The sequence below is a fragment of the Coptis chinensis genome, chromosome 5, assembly GCF_015680905.1.
Source record: "Coptis chinensis isolate HL-2020 chromosome 5, ASM1568090v1, whole genome shotgun sequence".
NCBI lineage: Eukaryota > Viridiplantae > Streptophyta > Magnoliopsida > Ranunculales > Ranunculaceae > Coptis > Coptis chinensis.
The window spans coordinates 25,560,028-25,579,436 of record NC_141460.1 but is presented as its reverse complement, the minus strand read 5'-3'; the positions used below and the strand labels follow the sequence as shown (position 1 = coordinate 25,579,436).

The window sequence follows — 19,409 nt, the reverse complement described above, 5'->3', positions numbered from 1 at the left end:
AATTTTTAGGGTCATTCTAGGATTTTTGGAACTGTTCAAGGAGTCATTGAGATGACATCTCCTATAGTCATACCTGAACAGTCTTTCGAAGACGTGTTGGGAACCGAGACCTATGGACATTGGCTCCGACACAGGATCCTACAGTTAGGATGGCGTCATCTACTGGTAAGTGATGACGATTCATATTCACCACAGCTTACTGCTTATTTCGACGACCACGTTAAATTCTATTGTAATCAGGATGGAGAACAAGAATTCTCCGTCGTAGTCGATGACACGACACATAAATTCAATAAAAATGTGGTCGCTTTAGTTTCAGGATTACCAATACCTAATCATGTTCACACATGGGCATATATGAACGATAATGCATACCTTTATGATTATACATATTTCCATGAGTATTATGGGGGAGGGGTATTTTGAGTAATGGACCAGGGGCGATATAGCATTGCCCTTGGTAGCCTTTCCCTAAACGTAGGCACCACCATGTTATTCATCCTGATGAATATTTTGGGGGAATGGTAGTTCATTTCTGCAAACAGTACTGCGGGTGACATTTTCCTCGCTTTAGCTGAGGGACGTCGCCGATATGACATTCCCCGAGTTTTAGTCGCTAGTCTTAAGAGAGCCCAAAGCATGAGGCGTAAGTATCTTCTTATGCCTGTTTTGGTAAGCCGCATCATGCGTAGTTGTTTACCTGTATTCTTTGAACAATTCACAGATTGGAAAAGGGTTGAAGTCATGAGACCCACCAATTGGGTGGTTCGCTCATTACGAATAATGATTTGGCCGGGATGGCAGGTGCAGCCTCATTTGGTCACCTCATACATCCCATCAGACATAATAACACTTAACAGGTTAGCATTCGTAGATGATAAATGGCGGCAAGCTTGGCAAGTTATAATGGAGTGGTAGGATGCGAAGGAACCTCATCTCTTTACTGAGGAGGAGGATGTTTAAGCGGGAGATAAGGTAAGTTTTTAGTTTTGTTATTGTCTGCTTATGTCCCAAGCAAATTAATTCTATTAGCCCCATAATGGGTGGAACTCTTATAGAGTTGCGTCAGTATTTTTATTTTCCCTATATTAGTATGTTCTAACCTTGTTTTGCAGATGTCCAAGAATTTCACGCGTTTCCATGGTATTTTTCTACCCTCTTTATTTAAATGCTTTGAGGACAAAGCATGCTTCTTGTTTGGGGGGCATAGAAACACGTGTAATTAAGGCATCTATTAGGATATAGATATGTATAATATGCATTTGTTTTCAAGTTAAAAAGTTCAAAAATATAAATAAATAAGTTTATGCTATACACTTAGGAATATTGGTATTGTTTTCTTTCTTTATGCTATTAGCAATCTAGAAGTCTCACATAGCTTTTGCATCAGAATAATTGTTAGAAACTTAGGTTAATATGTAGGTAATAATCTTTGCATCTATCTTGAAATATATTACATGAGTATCTATGATTGTTAGCGATGAAAGTTTCAAATCTAGGCTAGAGTACTTATTCTACAAATCCTGTGAGAATATAGCCTAAAGCCTTATATGAGTGAAACATTTGAGAAATGACACAAGGGAGAAGTATATTCCGAATAGAGAAATCACACGTCCACTTGCTTGATCACTATGCCATATCCTAAGCGAGAATTTAGGCCCTCCTTTGGATCGATATAGCCGTAAATTCAAACCTATGAATTATTTTCCGCTATTCGCCCCTCGAGCCTTTCCTTAGCCTTTCATAACCCACAAATCCTTTACCCTGTTACAAAAACAAAACAAAATAAAAAAAATAAAAAAAAAATCAACCTACCCAATCTAGAATAAGTCTGAGAATAGAATGAGGAAGAAAGAAGAAGAGAAAAACTGGTGTAAACAAAAAAGTTAGTTAATTGCTTCAGAAAAAAAAGAAACGAAGTTTCCATCCAAAGAAAGAAAAAAATAAAAATAGAAATAAAATAAAAACTCCGAAAAAATAGAATAAAAGGAGTTAAAAGCCAAAGAAAAAGAAAAAAAAAAGGCTAAGGATGGAAACAAAGTGTAGAAGCAAAAGTAAATAACAAGGTTTTCTCTAAGTTACATAATATAAAGATTCTACTATCTCAGACTTGTCCTTTTGAATATCCATTTTTTTTCCTTCTTAAACCATCTTCTAATCCACGCAACACCTAATAAAGACCTCTAGCTCAATTAGGAATATGTTAGTGTGATAGTAAGTGGCAGATGTGTTTGATCGACTCTGGCTTCCTTTGTTGTCATTGAGATTGTAAGGTAAAGTGTGCCCACTTGCATTAATCGGAGTAATAAACTTAAAGCGGAAAAATCAGAGTGGTTTTCGTCTTGACATTTATGTGAGGACCTACTTGAGGACGCTATTCCGAGTTTTTAGAAACGAACCTGCTAGGCATTTCATAGTATTACTCATAGTATTTATATTTGTATCATAGATGATTGATTGTTATGCATATATTAGCTTAGGTTTTTGACTTGGTTATTCTTATTCATTTGCTAGTGAGATGTATAGATAGTTGGACATGAATGAGGAAACAATAATTTTATTTCTTAGTCGTTGGAGTATAGTTGAAGTTTGTGAGTACCTTTCTGGAAAACTCTCACGAGGCTATAACTTCGTCCACTAGGGAATTCCTAGTGGTTTAAGGCCCTTGTTGCATATGGTCAATGCAATCGACTTCAAGTAAAACGAGTAGTTAGAACTCCATTTTTGGTCACTTATTCTAATTTCTCATCTTTGCTTGAGGACAAGCAAAATGCTGTTTGGGGGTGGTTTGATTAGAGCCCAAAACTGTAGTTTTAACCCAGAATAAATGATCATACTTTTTAGACCAATTATGTGAGTAATAATTAAAAGTTAACACCGACACGTGTTTCTATGCATTTCAGGTTTCAAAGTCCATTATGTGCAGAAATGTGCCACTTTAGCGAGATAAAGGAGCAAAGGTCGGTTACTAAGGAGTTCCGTGATTAAAGGCCAAAATTCAAGAAGACAAAGCCTTTCTAAAAGCCCGGTCAAAAGCTGAAAAGTCGATGCGGGCAGAAACAGCACACAAGTCAGCAGAACTTCCGAAGGCCGTATCTTTGGACTCAGACCTCAGAATAGGGCCTACCTTATGTCAAAACGACCGGATCGGAAAGAGCTTTCCAATGGTCTAAGCCTTGACCCAATCAAAGGAGCAAAAGTGGACGAAAAGTCTGTTGAAGCCAACTGTAGCTGAAGAGGCCTTTTTGGACTGAAAGAATTGGGTTTTGGGCCTGATTCTCTGGCCCGAAACATGGATCCAAGCCCATGCACGATTTTTGGATCTGAACATATAAAAACCAAAGCTTAGCTCTTTGTTAATAGTAGCTAATTAGACCTAAAACTATATAGAATTCTAGATCTAGTTTTCAGTAGAGTAATTAAGTTTAAGTTCCATTTTCAATTCTTGTTTTAGATTAAGTCCTTGAATCATTGTTCTTGATTGATTAGATAAATAAAATAGTTATTTTTATCAATTTCAATTTTTTTGGCATTTCAATTTATAGATCTAATTTTAATTCTTGTTGATTATCATTTCGTAGTTGAAGTAGATTGAAACATTGTTAGTTAAATTAGTTAAGTTAGAATTTTAATATGATGTGCAGTTATAATTCAATGGGAAATGATGGGTTGATGACTCAAGGCTAAAACCTCCATTAGAGGGGTTGATGCAGCTTTGATGAAAACTTAGTGGTATAGTGTAGAAGCATTGTAGAATCTATTCCACTCTAGAAGGTCGCGGATTAAGCCATGAGAATGGGTGGACGACCTCACATGCTAGTTAGTATTTAGGTAGAAATGCCATGAACACTAGGGATTAGAACTCGAATTTCTTGCCGTAAGAACATAAGAATTGAGATACAAGAATCTATGCTAGGTTATTAAGTTGGATTTGAGGTGGATTCGATTCCCCTATAATCCTTTATCTAGATTAAAAAACAATCATATTTCCATAGCATTCGTAGTTTAAATTCAACATAATCAATTTCATATTGTATCGTAGTATAACACCCTTCGTAAAGCTCTCATTAGACTTAAGACCGATTAATTAGACTAGAAAACATTTCGTGCTAGAGAACTAGGAGTGGAACGAATTTGTTACTCCACTCTATTTCGATATAATTGAGGGTAGAAACTTTGATAAATATAGACACGTAAATAAGTTTTAGTTTACTTACGTTTTGAGTTCATCGTTCATTTCGTAGGTAAACTATCATTTTATCATTTATCATTAGACCATGAAAAGCCCTATCAGCACATCCGTAGGATTGACCAAGTCCTTACTACATTCCACCATCCTACGGTTGGTGCTGAACAAATTAAACTAAGGGTATTTCCCTTCACTTTAGCCGATAAGGCAGTGTCTTTGTTAACAACCCAAGCGCCAAATTCTGTGGACTCGTAGGCTAAACTTGTTCAACTATTTATGGAACATTTTTACCCACCACTGATGACCGATGAAATGCTTTCCAAGATTTATTTCTTTCGACAGAATCCTCATGAATCATTTTTAGAGGCTTGGAATTGTTTCACCGATCTACTTATAGAGTGTCCACACCATAACCTCGTGAAAGAAACGCTAGTTCGTGCCTTTTTCAAGGGATTGTTACACCACCACAAAGAGGTGCTTGACATAATGAGTTGGGGTAGTTTCCTAAGTAAGGGAGCCTCAGAGGCTTATAAATTTTTAGAAGATCAAACTAAGCGTAATAATAACTGGGGGGGGGGGGGTAGTGATGATTTCTCCCGTTCCGCTAGTTCTTCTAAAACAGTTAAAGCCGCCAGTATGTTTGAGATGAAACCTGATCCGAACTGAAAAATTTAATCAAATCTCTAACTAAAAAGGTAGAGGCTATTTCTGTTCAACAAACGCCGATCCCCGTCATGAATGTCAACACCAATCCATGTAATTTCTATTTGAGTCCAGAGCATCCCGACTCCTATTGTCCTCTCGCCTATGAACAATAATAACCACAACAAGATAACGTTTGTTCCATTAATAGCAAACTTAATGCAGCTTGGCGACAAAACCCCAACTTCGGTTGGCGAAATAATCAACAACCTCCAAGGTTGTTTAACCCAAATGTTAGGCCAACAAACAATTATAACCAAGGCCCACCATGACAAGGTCAGGGTAATTATAATTATAACAACCAAGCTCAACCACGATAAGGACAAGGTCAGGGTAATTATAATAATTATAACAATAATAATTATAATACTAATAGAGGTATCGTTCCAGTAAATAATAACTACCAAAATCTACCCATTAATAATCAACGTGACATAGTTCCGGTCACACAACCAGTAGTAAATACTACTCCACAACCGGATCATTTTGATACCTTTATGCAATCTCAGCAACAGATTTTACAAGCTATCCAACTTTCCTTACAGCAGTTAGCTCAAGAGAAAGTGCAACCCAAAGGTGTATTTCCAGGACAAGCGATACCTAATCCTAAAACACCAAACACAGCCTTTGAGGTAAACGGTAATACTAGTAACGAAAATGCAAACGTAGGTGAGATAAATTCCATCAACACTCTTCGTTCAAGTAGAGTGGTGGATAACAAAGTAACTATGTCTATCGTTACCCCACCAGTTGTCCCTACACTAGATATTACACTAGATATCAAAATAGAAACTGATGATTCTACATTTTGTAGAGGTACCAGTTAAACCACAACCTAAGAAACAAAAAGCAAAGGTTAAACATCCAGTTGATCCATATGGTAAATATAGAGAGAAACCATCGTTTCCTCAAAAATTAGCTATGTGAAACAAGGATACAAATTTTGACGAGATTAGGGAAGTTTTTAAAAATCTAACGATAATCTTACCTTTTCTTGAAGCGATTAAAAAGTTACCTCACCATGCTAAGTTTCTTAAAGAGTTTTGCACTACTAGGCATAAGACAAAGATTCCTAAAGACACCTTTTTAACGGAACAGTTTCCAACTTTAACGGAACACAATGGAATAGTTAAGTACAAGGACCCTGGTCGTCCTACTGTACAATGCAACTTAGGGGATACTCACATGACCACTACTTTATTAGACCTCGTGGCAAGTGTTAATTTACTCCCTTATTATTTATATAAACAAATAGGTCTACATGAAATGCAACCTACAACAATGACGTTGCAACTAGATGATAGGTCTATCAAGTATCCTAAGGGTGTAGTGGAAAACGTGCTGGTTAAGGTTCAAGATTTTTACTATCCTGTGGATTTTGTTATCCTCGATACAAAAGTCGCTAACGATTCTCTGTTCCAATCATTTTAGGACGCCCTTTCTTGGCAACTGCCAACGCACTTATAAACTGCTGCGATGGTTCGATGTCATTGTCTTTTGGCCATCTTTCCATTGCGGTTAATGTTTTTAAGACGATCAAACAGTTGCCTTATACAAATATTGATGGAGAGGTTAGCATGATCGAGAGCTTAGCTCATGATTATTTCAAAACCACGTTTCCGAATGCCCAGATGCACAAATTCCTTTCTTTTGGAAGTTCCAACTTCGACAAATACTCCTTGGATGTAGAGAAAATTGAGGAAGATTTCCTTCAACTCTTTTGCAACTCTTCCTTGCCACCTCGCGAGTCCCACCCTGCCAACATCCATTTATCCTGTGACGCTATGACGAAAGATGAATTTTTCACCCTCTATCCCAGTGATTCTTTTGACCCACCTATTGAGGAATGTATGACATATCTCAAGGCTTCTAATGATCTAGACCTGAGAGCTCTAGCTTACACTCATTCATCTTCTCTCACCAATATTCCCCACCTTCCACCATTTCAAAGGAACCTGGAGTTTGCACTTGACCCTTTTGTTTCTTCTGTACTTAATAATTTTCTAAATCCTCTTAATACAGAAATAATTCCCAAGGGAAATGCAATTGACACCTTCATTTTTAGAATTGAGACAGTTTCCACCCACACCATGAATGAGTTTTGTGCCAAACCTACATTCTCATTTCTTCCATTCCTTACGTCTAAAATTCATCTATATCCACCATATCTTCCACAAACATCCATCAAATTTCGGTTTCATTTCAATAAGTTGTGTCGTAGAGAATCTTGGTGCTTGATTCTGTTTGGGGGTGCATTCCATGTTATTTATTTATGGAAAGACCCCCAACTCTTTAGACTGTTGATATATGAAACACTGAAGGGTATATATATATATATATATATTTCCAGTTGTTTGTTAAAGTTTCAAGTATCTGACTATAAACGGCTTATTTTGTTATTTGGTGTACTTCCTTTCATTTTCATATATTGGTAAGTGCACCATTCAGGTAACCGGGCCCTCCCTATGGAGTGTGTGGCTGTAAGTACTGGATCCTAAGTCCACGTTAAACATAATTCACGTTTTCCACTCTTGCATGTTTTCTCGGATTTCGAATCATGTTCCTCTATGGTGTGAATTATGCAATTATTATTTTCTTGTTTTTCTTATATTAAATATTTTTCATAAAAAAAAAAAAATAAAAATTGTTAAAATCATAAAAATAGTAAGTTAGAAAGTCTCGGGAATCTGACTTTAAAAGACCCGCTTTTTTTAAACAAATTTTCTAAACTTCGTTGCCAAAAAAATTTGTTTGGGGGTGGGGTGTTCGTTTCTGTATTGGATTGTTCAACTTCCCAGTTATGTTGTTTATGCTGTTTAATTGTATTCCGATTCGGGTTGACATTATTTAGGAAATTAGAGTTCATTCGTTCGCATAACTTACGTTATACACGCACTTTGATGCATTTTCTATCTTCTTATATGTCATCCGCAGTCGGAATAGAGTGTTTTATGAATCATTAGATTGGAAATTCTCTCCTGATCATTTCCATATCTCATTCGCATAAATCAGACAGGTAACGAAGCAGGAATTTTAGTTTGAAATTGTGCTAAAAATCAACAAAAATCGAAAAATCATTTTGGGCTTGGGCCCAACGCACGCGCGTGCGTCTTCTTCCTCCAAATCAAACAGAATCGCGATTTCTTTCCAATTCCGCCATTACCAAATTCAAAAACCTAACCAAAAATAAAAAAAATAAAAATAAACCTCAATACACCCATGTCCACAATACAATTCCAATTTCAAATCTTCTCTAAAACGCTCCTCCACCAATCCCAAATATTTTCACCACCGAAAAACACCCAAAACTCATAGAAACTCGAACTGCCGCGCCATCCCCGCGCCACCACTAATGTTTTGTTAGTAAGGGAGTCTCAAACTCCATTCCCACAGTCCTTTTAAACCCCAAATCGTTCTAAAATATCAATGGCTCAAAGACGAAGGTTGTTGTCGGAACAAGCGTTTACGGCCGACCGCTTCACGCCGTTTTATGGTGATGAGATGATTAGAAGGGGTTGGAATCGGTTGTGGTACTTAACAGATGATTTCTATCACTCCGATTTGAATTAACAGTTCTATAAGAAGAGAGTTGGACAGTTAGAAAATTTTTCATGAACGTGGCTGGGACTAGGAGAGAATTATCGAGAGAGAAGTTGGCTAAAATTTTAGGCATTACGCCTGGACGCCACCGAGAAGCCAGCGCGGTAGGAATCGGTATACTAGAGTTCCTACATTGATGAGCGACACCCTCATGGAGGGTCAATATATCTGACTTCTCATTGTGCTTTCGACGGTCATCACCCTCATGGAGGTCAATATAATCTGACTTCTCATTGTGCTAGATAGTCATCTCTCGCGAACCAACCAATGGCTATAGCTCGGTGGATTGGTAAAACGTCATTAGGAAGGAGAAAGTGAGCTTACATCGGGTTCACATGTCTACGTTCTCTCTGGATATTGCAAGAGAAGAGGTATGAATTATGTATCCTCGAGTTTTTGCTAAATATGATTAGAGGAGTTGGGAAGAGTATCACACCATTTTCTGTTTTAATTACTTAAGATAATGTTGTCTTGGGGAATAAACCAAAAACTGAATGAGGAGGATGTTGAAATTGCATGCAAATGAAATTAGTTATAAGGAGTGTATCCAAAAGACTTGGATGTTGCCAGAGGATAGGGTTGTGGATTCAGATGAGGAAATGGAGGAGATGACATGTTTGGATGAAGATGCCTTAGAGAGGTGTACGTCTGATTTAGAACGCATGTTAGTGTTGCACACTAGCGTCGCGTTGCATTTCATATTTGTGAAGATATATGAGATAGACAAATTATAGTTCAAAATAAATAAATGAACCTTCAGACAAGTTTTGAAATGCTCGAAATGGGTCAAGAAGATATCTTGTGTAAGATGGAGACTATCCACCAGGGTCACCAGGCCCAATATACAGTAATAAAGGATGAGATGGAAGCACATCATTTGTTCGAGTAGAGATTCTCACGACGATGCCACCCCTTTGAGGGGTTACATTTTGAGATGAGTCTAAGAGGCATGAGCATCATCACCAAAGAACGGATGGCTCGGGCCCTTCTTCATCCCAGGCCCAATCTCCATCTCAAGGTGCATCTTCATCACGTGGCTAGTTTTTCTAAAAATATGTGGTTTCGATGTTATTTAGTTGTTTTTATTGATTTTCTTAGTTCAGATATTAAGTTGTTTAAATTCAGTAGTTAAATTTAAATTCGGTTATTAAATGTTGTTTGAATTTCCGTTTTAATATAATTCGGTTCTTTTTAAATTGTGCATTGTTTTTATCATTAATCCCACCTTCCTGAATTGTTTAGGGGTGGTATTATGTATTCTAGCATGATTTTGTATATGATCCTCTGGTTTAGAATTGTGTTGGAGTGAGGGTTGAGAATATTGCCGATATGGGCATCATTATGAATAGATATTGTGATAGGATGAAATCTCGAAGAATTAGGCAGTATCTATCCTAAATTTAACCTAAAAGATATTAGGTTTGTTTTGGAATAGAGAATATGGGTTGTTTCCGTTTTCAGTTTTGGAATTTTTTTGTTTCCGGCAATTGCCTTAAAACTTTTTGGTAACTTCTTGATTTGTTTTAGCAACTTATAACCTATAAAAACTTCATTCATTCTACACTCACAATCCACACTACACCTCACTTTCATCTCTCACCTTTCACTCCCACGATTCCCATCTTTTTATCCATTTTAGCATCATTAGCACCTCGGAGCGCGCCTACGCCCCAGAGGAGCGCGACCTACGCCCTAGGCACCTTCTGACAGAATTCCACCAGAGCGCGACCTGCGCCCACACCACTGGAATTCTAGCTTTCATCCTGAGCGCGACCCGCGCCCATCCCAGGCACAAAGTGAGCGCGACCTGCACCCAAGTGCCTGGAATTCGATAATCACCAAGGCGCACCGCGCGCCCTATCCAGGCATAGGTGGAGCGCACCTCACGCCCAGAACCCTGTAGGCAAGAAAAACTCCAATTTTTTGTGGGTTGTTCTAGGATCCTTCTCAGCTATTCCAGCAAGTTATTGGGGATGACTTTCCCTCGTATCATACCGGAACAGTCTTTTGAAGACTTATTCCAAAGTGACACCTATGGTGCGTGGTTTCGCGAAGTGATCATTCTAGCAGGATGGGAGCCACTATTGGTAAGTCCTAATGAACTTTATTCTCCCGCACTTACATCTTGATAGGTTAGCTATAGTAGACAATAAGTGGCGTGAAGCCTGGCATATTACCATGGCATGACAGGATGCGAATGAACCTCATTTATTCATTAAGGATGAGGAGGAAAATAAAAATTTCACTCGTTTCAATGGTATTTCTCTACCCTAGTTATTTAAATACTTTGAGGACAAAGCATGCTTCTTGTTTGGGGGCATAGAAACACGTGTAATTAAGACATCTGTTAGGATATAGATATGTATAATATGCACTTGTTTTCTAGCTAAAAAATTCAAAAATTTTAAAAATATAAATAAAAAGTATGCTATACACTTAGGAATATTAGTATTGTTTTCTTTCTCTATGCTCTCAATAATCTAGAAGTCTCACGTAGATTTTGCATTAGAATAGTTTTTAGAAACTTAGGCTAATATATAGGTAATAATCCTTGTATCTATCTATAAATATGTTACATGAGTATCTATGATTGTTGGCAGTAAGTTTCTGAAATCTAGGCTAGAGTACTTATTCTACAAATCCTGTGAGAATATATCCTAAAGCCTTATATGAGTGAACATTTGAGAAATGACACAAGGGAGAAGTAAAATCCGGATAGAGAAATCACACGTCCACTTGCTTGATTACTACACCATATCCTAAGCGAGAATTTAGGCCCTTTTTGGATCGATATAGCCAGGAATTCAAACCTATGAATTATTTTCCGCTAGTCGCCCCTCTGAGCCTTTCCTTTCTTTTTTGCAAGCAAATGTGAATATATTATAAAGATAAATAAAAGGTTACATATTAGAGTTTCTTACTACATAAGGAACAAAAGGAACAAAAGGGCATCTTGCTACACTCTAAGAAAATCTAAAGTATAACTGTTTTCCAAACTTGTGACAAAAGGAGGTCTATCCACACTCCATACAAAATCATCTTGGTCTAAAGTGGCTCCATGCTTTGCCGCAGCATCCGCGCTGAAGATGGCTTCCCTCCAGGCATGCGATATCGTTTAGTAGGTGAGCGTAGCAATAGCCCTCGCCCATCTCGATTTCAGAACTTCAGGGAATATGGCCATTAGAGAAAGCAAGTGCAACTGACTGTGAATCTGCTTCTAGCCAAACACGTGTCCAGTTTCTTGCAACTGCATCTTCCACTGCCAGAGTTAGTGCTTGACACTCTGCTTCATAGTTGGTAACTATTCCCAGTCCTTGTACAAGTACTCCAAGCAAGTGGCAATGATGGTCTCTGAAGATTAACCCCACACCCCCTCGACCAGGATTATCGATAAAGCTACCATCACAATTGATCTTAACCACTCCTTCCTCTAGTGGGTGCCATTTGACTTGTTGAATTGCTTTTATTGGCTTGGGCTTGCATTCGATCCCCAGAGAGTGTAGGATTGCCAATACCTTGACTGAGTTGAACATGTAGCTCTTGGACAGTCTGCCCGTCGTATGCATTCCTTGTCAGACCAACTTTCTTATGTAGCGATGGTTGAAGTTTGAGTCATTGTACCTCTGCGCATTTCTCATCTTCCATATTGCTACTAACAGACTCAGTACTGCTGTTGTCCACAATTCCTTAATTAGTGTACTTGCATGATTTGCTGCTTTCAGAATTTCTTTCATATCGCCGTTTCCAAGAACTAATAATGCAATCATCTAGAATAAGCTTTTAATCCAATCCCAAAAAGCCTGAGAGTTTGGGCAGTACCAGAATAGATGGTCAAAGCTTTCTTCATCTTCCTTGCATCCGTTACATCGTGAAGCCAACTGGATACCTTTGCTTGTAACTTTGTCATCTGTTGGTATGATATGTTGCATAATCTTCCAAGCCATTCCAGCAATTTTGGGGTGAATGTAGCTATTCCAGATGCTGTGGTGCCACCAGACAATATTCCCCTTTCCTCTAATAGTGTCATAAGCCGAGAGGACCGTGAACTTGCCTTCCTTGTCAGGCTTCCAAATTCGGCAATCATCTAGCTCATTGCAAGGTGGGGGTAGAGAGAGAAGTGGCATGCCTAGTGTCTCAAAGAGCTGCAGAGTTATGGTAGGGAAATTCCACTGGTTGTTCCTTATCAAGTTGCTAACTCTGGTTTTGGGGATGCACCAGTCAATGTGAGGGAGTAAGTCAGCCACTGAACTAGGTCCAGTCCAAGCATCTCGCCACAAATCCACTGCAATACCATTGCCAATGACCCAAGAAATATGATTTCTCATGGATTCCAAAGCCCACTTTATCCCGGCCCAAATGGAGGAACACTTGTAATAGGCAAGCCATTTGCCATTTTTTATTTTATACTTCTGTTCCATGTACTTGGACCAAGAGTTGTCCATGGTAAGCAGTTGCCATGCTAGTTTCATGAGGAGCGCCAGATTTAACTCCTTGAGAGACCTAATGCCAAGCCCTCCTTCAGTCTTTGGTTTGCAAACTTTTGCCCATTTGAGAGTAATGGACTCCCTCACTGTGGGATTGCCTGACCATATGAAATTTCTGATGGCTTCTTCCCCTTCTTTGATGCTTTTCCGAGGCCACTTATAGATTCCCATGTTATACACGGGGATGCTACTCAGAATAGATTGTGCCAAGACAACTCGACCCTGAAAGGAAAGCAGCTGTCCTACCCATCCACTTGCTCTCCTTTTAATCCTGTCCACCAGATTCTGAATGTTGGCATGGCAGACTCTGCCCTTGAAGAGGGGAACTCCCAAATAATTTTCTGGTAGGTGACCTTCCTTCATGTCAAACAAAGCTTCCACCTTTCTTCTCTTTGTTGTAGTCATGCTACCGAGTAGCAGCTTGCTTTTTCCTTTGTTTATTAGCTGACCAACCGCCTTTTGATATGCCTCCAATGCGTTCCTCAAGTGTACTAGTCCTTTTAGACTTCCATTCGCAAATAATATGATATCATCCGCAAAAAGGAGGTGAGTGGGTGACGGATATTTTCCCGCAAAAGCCATAGGGGTGATTCTGCCTGAGAGTTGGAGCCTTATAATGACTCTGCTTAGCGTGTCCTTGGCAAGGGCAAAGAGAATAGGGGACAGTGGGTCCCCTTGCCAGAGTCCTCTCCCTATGCCAAAGAAGCCACAGGGTCCTCCATTTATCATAATAGAGATTTTGGCGCTACTGAGAACCTTCATAATCGTGTCCCAGAATGCTGAGCTGAAGCCAAATCTTTTAAGGACCAAATACAAGAATTCCCAACTAAGTGAATCAAATGCCTGGGAAATGTCTAGCTTGATAAATGTATTGCCGCCTCTTCTTTTGATATGCATGTCATTGATGAGTTCGGATGCCATAGCAATGGCAGTGCTACCTGTTCTTCCCTTCAAGAAACCATGCTGCTCATAACAAATAATGCCCGTGGCTATGGAGGATAGCCGGTTTGCTAGAATTTTAGTAACAATCTTGAAAAGAAAGTTACTCAGGCAAAGGGGCCTAAACTAGCCAATTTCCATAGCATTTTTGCACTTTGGAATCAATACTAAGAAATTTGAGTTCATGCCTTGTGGAATGATCTGACTTTGGAAGAAAGAACAGATAGCTCGACACACATCAACTTTAACAATGCTCCAACATTTTTGGAAGAACATGCCCTGGAAACCATTTGGCCTTGGAGAACTGTTGGGGTCCATGTTCATAACTGTGGTAGTGATCTCCATCCAATCGGGAATTGCCATGAGAAAAGCATTTTGAGACTCTGTAACCAGCAATGGGATATGGTCCAAAAGCTTCTAATTATGCTCTACCGGTCGTGCTTTAAACTTTTCTTCATAAGAGTGGACAAGGTATTCCTTGATGGACTTTTGATCTTGCAGAATGTTTCCCTTAGCTGTTCTTAGTTCCTCAATGAAAGCTTTGTCCTGGCGAATTTTTGCTTTAGCTTGGAAGTATGTGGAATTTCTGTCTCCCTCAATCTCCTCCTTAATGCATGCTCTTTGTTTCCACATGGATGCTTCTGTTTGCATTAATTGATCAATGAGTTTCTCCATTTTCAGTTCCTGGAGTTGCATTTGAAGGTCCAAAGACTCATGTTCTTGCTGTTTCTGTAACTTTTGAAGAGATAGATTTGCTTGTTTAAGTTTGTCTTTGTTCCCCCAATAAGTTATCTTGTGCCATTCTTTCAGAGCGATTTTAAGCCTTTTCAGTTTGCGCATCACTAGTTGAATAGGGCCATCAGCCATGGGCTCTTGCCAACTCTCTCTCACCAAGTCCATGAATTGAGGGTGTTCCAGCCATATGTTTCTGAATCTGAAAGGAACGTTCCACGGTCTCAGGTTTTTAGTGCACCATCTGATGACTGGAGAGTGATCAGAGAATTTCCTCGGCAGAATTTTGCATCTCCAGTTTTGATTCTCCGAGCCAATTGTTATTGACCAAAGCTCTGTCTAGCTTCGCCAAAATCCTCTTATTCCCTATCCGCCTATTGCACTAGGAGTACCTGAGGCCAAGAGTGGTAGTATCCCGAAGGGAATTGTTATTAATGAAGTCGACAAACTCATTCCTAGCTCTTTGATTCGGATTACGACCTCCTTTTTTTTCCGAACTTGTAGCAACAATATTAAAGTCCCCAATAGCCATCCAAGAGCAGTTTAGTGCACCAAAATCACCAAGCTCATCCCAAAGAGCTCTTCTTTGAATGTAAAAGCAATTGGCGTGGATAAAAGAGATGATATGGAAGTTAATTGCCACCGTGATTTGCTGTTTGGATGAAGCAACCACATTCACCGTTAACTCTTGCCTCTAAAAAATCTAGATATTTCCTGTACGAAGCGGCGTGTGATTATGAGCAAAAGCTGTATTGTAGCCATATTTTAAAAGGACCTTAGGAGTCTCTGTGGGAGCAATAAGAGGTTCAACCAGTCCAATGAGATCAGGCTTGTACTCCTGAATTATTTCTTCTAAGTAATTGTTCGGTGAGGTTCTTCTCAAGCCGCGAACATTCCAGAAGAGAATAGTCATTTCTTATGTTTTGGAGATTTTCTTGCCCTTGTGGATGGAGGAGAGTGGTCCTGCAACATCCATTGTGGTTTATTCTTCTTTTTCAGTATCGTCTGCCATGGTTCATCACCATCATCTGATATGTCCTCCTTATCAAGCAAGTCTGCCCAATTCACCGCTCTCGAAATAAAATTTGTTTCATTCACCACATTGTTGCTTTTGTCTGCAGTTGAGGTGGAGAACGAGGACTCCACTCTTGTTAACGATGCGGTATAGGATATATAACCTCTATTGTACAAGGCATGGACTCCAACAGCCTCTTCATGGGTGAAGTTAAACACTATGTTGGAGGAAGGCCCATGTGTCGGAGTTGAGGAAAAAATCTCTCCCACAGGAGGATTCAAGACATGTAACCCAACATTCTCTTCACGACGGAAATTAGGCACTATATTAGGTGTAAGATCCTTATGAACTAAAGAAGCCGGGATCCCCGCAGCTAGAGATATTAACGGTGTTGCTGCCGCTGTAGCCTTAACCTCATACTCCTCCAATGATGAAGTTGCTCTTATCACAAGGGACGCATCCCAATAAGGCTCGGTCCCAGTCAATGCCGTATCAGCCACCTTTACAATCGCCCCCACAGATGCATGTTCCTCTGCTGTGTAAAACTCAACTGCCTTGTCCGTAACTAACGCCTGTGTTTTCCCTTCTGATTTTCTCTTCTGGGAATTCTCTGCAGTCGCACCCTCAAGTTCAGCAGCGCCCACATGGTCATCAACACCCACCTGTTCAGCAGTAGCAGCCTTATCGCTCACTGCCCTTTTGTGCGCCACTAAAGAACCAAGCGCATCAGCCCCCTCTGTAGACTTTACTGCTGAGATATCCGCTGTCGCACCCTCTGAATAAGATCTTGCAGTCGCACCCACTGAGGCTGGGGCATGATTCTCTGCTGGGCGATACACAATTGCCTTACTAGAAACAGCCACTTGGGATTTATTAACAGCAGCACCCTCTACGCCCTTATGCTTAGCATCTCCCATATGGACATCAGCCCCCTTCTGATCAGCGGCAAAAAACTTATGAGCAGTAGCCTCATGTTCCGCCGCATATGCAGCTCCCACCTGTTCATCAACTACATGTTGTTCGACCTCATGCTCAGCCACTAGTTCATCCTCACGAATAGCAGCAACAGCTACTAGTTCATCCTCACGGTCCGCTTCATGCTCATGATCAGCAGCAGCAGCTACTAGTTCATCCTCACGATCAACAGCCTCATGATTAGCAACCTCATGTGTAGCCGCAAGTTGCTCATGGTCCTCAATCGTGTGGATTTCAGCCACTTCGAGCCCCTCAAACAGATTATTTGTCTGAGCTCCAATGGGCGTGGCAGTGTTTCTCGCCCTCCATATGCACTCCCCTTGCTTACTCGACTCCCCTGGATTCTTTTTCTTTCTATATCTTCTAGTTTTTTCCCCACCCACCAGTTCCAAGGGGGGAGTGGCATCCACTACAACCTCCTTTTCTTTGTTACCTTTGTCTTTGTTGTGCTGCATATCGCTTCTAAGCCGTCGACATTCCGTAACCAAATGCCCCACAATTTTACAATGGGTGCACAACTTTGGAAGCTTGCCCACCTCAACTGTTTACCAAAAATTGGTATTCTTCGTCCTGACATATATCTGCTCCGGAATCGGTTCAGAGAGGTCGACATCAACCAAAATATTAGCATAATATCTAAACTTTCGATTGAGAGTTTTCTCATCGATTTGCATCAGGTACCCCACTCCCAGAGCAATGGCCATCAAAGCTTCTGGCCCCCAATATTCCTGACCGAGGCCAGGCAGTCTAATCCAAACCAAGCTGTGAGATTGCCTTTGGCTGTTGGGATTGAAGTTTGTAGTCCATTGACTAATTCTCATAGGCATTCTATCAAAGTCCCATGATCCTTTCACCCAGACTCGATTAAGATCATCCGCATTTGAAAACCGGAGAAAAAGGAATCCTTTTCCAATGGGCGTTATGAGCCATTCTCTTGTTGGTTTCCAGAGTTGCGCAGCAATTGCTCTAACTCTCTCCAGCGATACCTTTTGCAAGTCAATTCTTCCCACCAGACAGTGTTTGCAAAACAACAAGCCCTTATCATAGGCTTTCTCTGGGATAGTGATTGCTGGGTATTCTCCCATTTTCTCTGGGATTGGGAGTTCATGGAATTCCACCAGTTGCCGAAGGTGTTGAGAAGCGACATCCGCGTATGAGACTCTCTGAGTTCCTATTTGAACTACATCAGCTCCTTTCTCTATTGGAGAAGAAAGGTTCAATTGACCGTAACTTTCTCTGTTGGGCCTTTCAAACTCATAAAGGTCCATTGTGGAGACCTTTGCAGAACCTTTCGAACACTATACCTGATGTTCGAACACTTTCTCTCACACTTTCGAGCACACACTTTCGAACACACACTTTCGAACACACACCCTTTCGAACACCCACTCAGCTGTAGCCTCCAAACTTAAGGAACTCTCACACTTACCTAATGGTCGAATGTAGCCTGGAAGATAGAAAGCTAAAGAGGATATACTCAGCTGAAAACTCCAAACTTTTGGAACTTTCACGGTTTACCATGAGGGATTTTACCCAAAAGCAATGGAGGAACACCCACTCTCCAAAACTCACACTGTAAATCAGTGGAGGGTTTTACCTGAAGAATAATGAAGCCTGAAAGAGAGAAAGAGGATAATCAAGTGGCGAAAGCTCAAGACTTTTTGTACATGTCTATGTAGCCTAGAAGATAGAAAGAGATAAACTAAGCTGAAAACTCCAACTTTTGGAACACTCACTGTTTAGAATGAGGGATTTTACCCAAAAGCAATGGATGAACACCCACTCTCCAGAACTCACACTATAACACAGTGGAGGGTTTTACCTGAAAAGGGTTCTATGAAGGAGATTGAGAAGATAAGTTTTTGTGGAGAAACTTGTATTTTGCTATAAGCGGCAAAAGGTGGGAGTACTGGATTGCAAATAGCTTTAGGTTATCTCACACCCAATCGCCCCACTTATGGCCCCCATGGCTAAGAAACTCTCTTAGGTATTTGTCTAATTTCCATTCTCTGAGCCTTTCTTTAGCCTTTCATAAACCACAAATCATTTACCCTGTTACAAAACAAAACAAAATAAAAAAAATCAACCTACCCAATTCTTTGAATAAGTCTGAGAATAGAGATGAAGAATAGAAAAGAGAAGAACCTTTGAAATGAAGAATTCGTTAGTCGCATCAGATAAGAAAAAGAAGTTTCCATCCAAATAAAAATAAATAAATAAATAAAAGAAAATAAAGAGTTAAAACTCAAAAAAAAAAAAAAAAAAAAAAGAGTCAAAGGAGTCAAAAGCCAAAGAAAAAAGAAAAATATTGCTAAGGATGGAAACAAAATGTAAAGAAAAAGTAAAGAACAAGGGTTTCTCTAGTTACATAATATGAACCCTCTATTATCTCAGACTTGTCCTTTTTGAATATCCATTTCCTTCCTTCTTAAAACCATCTCCTAATCCCCGCAACACCTAATAAAGACCTCTAACTCAATTAGGAATAGGTTAATGTGATAGTAAGTGGCAGATGTGTTTGATTGACTCCGGCTTCCTTGTGTGTCATATAGTTATAGCTGCACACTGTAGTAGCGAAACATGAGCAGAAAAATCAGAGTGGTTTTTGTCTTGACATTTATGTGAGGACCTACTTAAGGACGTTATTCCGAGTTTTCATAAACAGACCTGCTAGTTCATCTCATAGTATTACTCATTATATATATGTTTATTCGTAGATGATAGATTATTATGCATATATTAGCTTAGGTTTCAACTTGATTATTCTGTATTC

At 39.7% G+C, this 19,409-nt stretch overlaps 2 protein-coding genes across 2 annotated transcripts; both read right to left on the bottom strand.

Annotated features, from left to right (window-relative positions):
• Window positions 1–11,655: 11,655 nt before the first annotated feature.
• Window positions 11,656–12,057, bottom strand: LOC147497183 (uncharacterized). Its single transcript, XM_086562794.1, has one exon. It carries the CDS (start codon window positions 12,055–12,057, stop codon window positions 11,656–11,658), a length of 402 nt encoding a protein of 133 aa, XP_086418920.1.
• A 5,124-nt stretch (window positions 12,058–17,181) lies between these two features.
• LOC147497182 (uncharacterized) lies at window positions 17,182–17,904 on the bottom strand. Its single transcript, XM_086562793.1, has one exon. The coding sequence runs from the start codon at window positions 17,902–17,904 to the stop codon at window positions 17,182–17,184; it is 723 nt and encodes a 240-aa protein (XP_086418919.1).
• Window positions 17,905–19,409: the final 1,505 nt, after the last annotated feature.

Coding starts and splice junctions, on each gene's coding strand:
- LOC147497183 (XM_086562794.1), bottom strand. CDS start 12,057: ATGCATACGACGGGCAGACTGTCCAAGAGCTACATGTTCAACTCAGTC.
- LOC147497182 (XM_086562793.1), bottom strand. CDS start 17,904: ATGGACCTTTATGAGTTTGAAAGGCCCAACAGAGAAAGTTACGGTCAA.